Source organism: Bison bison, unplaced genomic scaffold, assembly GCF_000754665.1.
Source record: "Bison bison bison isolate TAMUID 2011002044 unplaced genomic scaffold, Bison_UMD1.0 scf7180017864352, whole genome shotgun sequence".
In the NCBI taxonomy this organism is placed as follows: Eukaryota; Metazoa; Chordata; class Mammalia; order Artiodactyla; family Bovidae; genus Bison; species Bison bison.
In genome coordinates this window covers 2,319,185-2,322,912 of record NW_011494924.1, presented here as the reverse complement: position 1 = coordinate 2,322,912, position 3,728 = coordinate 2,319,185, and the positions used below count along the sequence as shown (strand labels likewise).

The window sequence follows — 3,728 nt, the reverse complement described above, 5'->3', positions numbered from 1 at the left end:
CTGCTGCTGCTGGCACTGATCACTGTCTTCCTCCTCCTCGTCTTTTATACCATGCCCGGGCAGATCAGCCAGGTCATCTTCCGCCCCCTCCACCGCCCCTAACTCACCGTGGACACTCATCCCGTAATGCCAGCTCTGGCCTCCTTCCCACCAACAGGAGCCATCCTGGAGTTGCCCTGTTTCCTCTGCCCTAACCTTCCAGGGAATCCACTCTTGTTACCTGCACACCCACGGCAGATAATAAGTAACGCTCGGGGCAGAGAATAGAGGTGTTCCTGGGTGACCTTGGGTGTTGGGGGTCACTGGACTAATACACAGGATGGGGGCGGTGCTGCCCACATGGCCCTACTGCCAGGAGGAATAGGACCCAGGGGGGGTTCCCTGCTGAGGAGGCCTGGCCACTGAGGGGTCAGGCCCCCTGAGCAGCCCCCCTGCCCTGCCAGTGGCTGCTGCTGCTCCATGACAGCTAAACCCTCGGTGTGCTTCATGAACTTGTAACCGTGAGAGTAGGCAGGTCACTCAGGACACTTGGTTCCAAGTGACAGAAATCCCAACCCAAGCTGGCTGAAGCAAAAAGGGACTGTTGTGGCTTCCACAGTGGTAATTCCCAGGATGTGGTGGGTTTCAGGCGCTGTTGGTCACAGGGTTCAGACAATGTCACTGAGACTGGTTCTCTGCCTCTGAGCCTGGCGCTGCTGTTCTCAGGGGAAGCTCATTTACGAAGATGGTCTGTCCCTGGAAGTATAGGATGGCTGCAGCAACCCCAACTCTCCCCATCTTCACGTCCAGGAGGAAAGATTTCCTAGTCCTGGTGGAGCCTGGCTTGTTCTGGGTCACTGGGGCCAGCAGGGATGGGGCATGCTGACTGAGGCCCTCCCCTGGAGCTTAGGGTGGGAAATCAACCCTCCTCAAAAATCACACAAGCTGACGGGGTGGGCAGGGAGGTGCCCAGAGGAAACCCAGGATACTGTTAATAGGGGAAATGGTTCCTGGGTGACCAAAAAAACAGGACTCACTGAAGTTGACAACATCATCCACAATTTATAGACAAGTGCCCATCAATAACACATCCAAGGTCACAGCTCGAAAGTGGCCAAGTCAGAGCTGGGTCTCATGTCCGTCTGCTTCAAGAAGTATTCTGGCCATTGCTCTACTTTGTTTCTCCCCCCTCTACTGTCTTACACTGAAACTCCCCAGCTTTTTAAATCCCTGGTTCCCTGGGCTGTGCAGTAGTGAGGTCTTACGACTGGTTCCCTACACGTCTGAAGGGCTCTGATGAAAAGCCCTGACAAGGCCCAGAGCCAAGGTCTAATGCTAGCCCTGGCAGCACCACTACCTTCCCTCCCTGTTTTTCAGTTCTGTGTCCACCCAGGGAATTGCAAAGGACCTGGCTGGACCCCCCTTGGACACCAGGAGCCAGGACGGGCTTGGCACGGAGCAGGGTCATTAAGCAGGAGAGGATCAGGTGACTGTGCCCAGGGTGGCAGGGAGGGGCCCCAGCTTTAGCCTCCACTAGGGGGGCAAGTCCCAGCCTGCACACAGGACCCGTAACCAATAGGGTCGGAAACTCACAAGCTTGGGAGCTCCGGTGACTTGAAGCTCATCCTGGAGAGTTCCATCTTAGCCCTGGGGCTGAACCCAAAAAGCCCGAAGACCACAGTGGGAGGACTGACGACAGGGCTGTGGAGTGGACATCAGTCTGGTTTGAATAATAATAAGCTGGGGATGTCCACATGGGGCTCCCAGAGCCACCTGCTCTGGTCTGCTAGTCCTGACTGCCTTCAGTAAGTGGCTGCAATGAGGGGTTGTTCCCACACTCCAGCGAGACCCAAGAACCACACTGAGACCAGCGAGTATATCACAATCAATAGATTTACCAACAACCGGGAGCTGCAACTGCCTCTTTGAATGGGGGTGGGGTGGGGGAGTAGGGTAAGAAGAGGCTGGGAAAACGACCCCAAAGTCAAAGAGAAACAGGAAAAAGAGGGGAGGAGTGGGGAGACAGACAACTATGTTGTCTTCCCTAGATCAATTTTCTTCTGGATGGCTCGAGCTGAGTGGTAGATGAGAGAGTCGATGAGTCCGGCCACTGGGGAGAGAGACAAAGGCTGGCACTGGCCCAGGTGGGCCCTTGGTTTGACCTCCGGGCCTTGTCACCTGACTGGCCAGGGGCCCTTCAAGTGCCCCTCCTCCCTCAACCAAAACCCGATTGGGTGGAGGGGGTGTCAAGCTTTCCACTCCCCACCACGCCCTCAACCCCAGACAGACACCCCACAGCTTCTGACCTGTGAACATGCCCCCGATGATGGCGCACACGCCGGTCAGGAAGTGTGTGAAGGACCTGGCAGAAGGGCAGGGGAGGTCAGCAGGCACCCTGCTCCCTGCAGGCCCAGGCCCCTCCCTTCCCCGGCCCTCACCTGTGCTTCTCTGTCAACTTCACCATCATGGGCGAGAGCTCGTACAGCACGAAGACGCCGGGAAGCCCCTGATCGCCCATCAGCCCGTTGGCGACCTTCTCATGTCTAGTCACAGAGAACTGATTTGTCCTCAGCACCTGGCACAGGAGGGGAGACTGGACCAGGGCCAGGTCTGTGACCTGGCTCCCAACCCCGCAGTCCTACCCACTGCTCCGGGCCCTGGTTTGGCAGTGCCTTGACTGTGTGGAGGAGAAAGCGAGGCCCCGTGCTGGAATCAAACACCGCAAGGCCCGGGGACCACCTCAACGCCCTCGTGCAGCCTGACCATCCCCGCTTTCCCTCCAGTCACCAGCTCTTTACGGGTTACCAATCCCAGCTCCGCATGGTGGACCCTCTTAGCTGGGGAGAATAGCAACTCTTCAAGGCTGCACCGTGAACCCCGGGCAATGCTAGGCCTGGCATCCTCTCCACTCAGTCCTCACACATTCTACCCGTCTGCAGAGATGCTGCTCCACAGGCCACAGGAGAGACAGGAGGGAGGGGCATGGAAGGGTCAGCCTGGCTAGCCCCTGGCCCAGGGCAGACTGTGGGGGACAGAGAGGCGGACAGTGTACACGGGAGGAGTGGACGGCAAGTAGAAAAAGTGCTCTGAAATCTGACAGCCTGGGGCCTGAGCTCTAGCTATGGGGCAAATCACCCAGCCCCCTCCGAGCCTCAGCCTGTCACCCATCATATGGGGTAAGAGCAGGACGTCACTTCCCAGGTTGAAGGAATTCACGGGCTTGGCACCAGAGGGTGCCCTGAAGTCTGGGCCCCCTCGGACTCACCTCTCCGTCTACCTTCATGTACACTGTGGGCACCACCTTCACAAAATACTGAAACATCATGGAGGCTGTGGGGAGAAGAGGGCACTGGGTGTGGGTGCGAGCAGGGCTTGGGCCGCTGGGGGCTACCTCCCGGGCTGGTACCTTGGGGTGCCGTGACATTGGTGTGGTCCAGGGGGTTCACAATGCCCGGGTAGTCCTCCCCAAATGACAGGTGCCGGATGTAGTGGGTCATGTTGATCTGCAAGCAACACCAGCCCTGGGCCTCCGAGCACCTGAGGCCCCAACAGGCCCCACCCTCTCAAAGGCTTTTCACACAGGGGCCCCTGGGTCTGGGGAGTGGGTGTGCGGAGATGGGTCTTCCCTTGGAGAACCTGCCTGAGACAGACACTCCCAACCCCCACCTAGGAACTCCTTCCTCAGGGTCTGGGGGCTCATGGGGCTGCAGAGTTTGAGGTTGTGGCTGCACCCCCACGTGAGACAAACA

General features: G+C 58.2%; 2 protein-coding genes across 2 annotated transcripts in view; one reads left to right on the top strand and one right to left on the bottom strand.

Moving 5' to 3' along the window:
* The window catches only part of LOC104999444 (fer-1-like protein 4), a 46,682-nt gene extending 46,530 nt beyond the window's left edge, over positions 1-152 (top strand). Inside the window, 1 exon segment of the mRNA XM_010855016.1 lies at positions 1-152. This exon segment is cut by the window's left edge and continues 1 nt beyond it. Coding sequence (XP_010853318.1) covers positions 1-102 — 102 coding nt within the window. The 3' untranslated portion in view covers positions 103-152.
* Positions 153-1,854: 1,702 nt separating this feature from the next.
* ERGIC3 (ERGIC and golgi 3) overlaps positions 1,855-3,728 on the bottom strand; it is a 13,998-nt gene continuing 12,124 nt past the window's right edge. The window contains exons 9-13 of the mRNA XM_010854906.1: positions 3,386-3,482; positions 3,245-3,309; positions 2,418-2,554; positions 2,286-2,341; positions 1,855-2,089 (exon numbers count right to left, since the gene is read on the bottom strand). Of these exons, the coding sequence (XP_010853208.1) occupies positions 2,010-2,089; positions 2,286-2,341; positions 2,418-2,554; positions 3,245-3,309; positions 3,386-3,482 (435 nt within the window). The 3' untranslated portion in view covers positions 1,855-2,009. The remainder of the gene's footprint in view (positions 2,090-2,285; positions 2,342-2,417; positions 2,555-3,244; positions 3,310-3,385; positions 3,483-3,728) is intronic.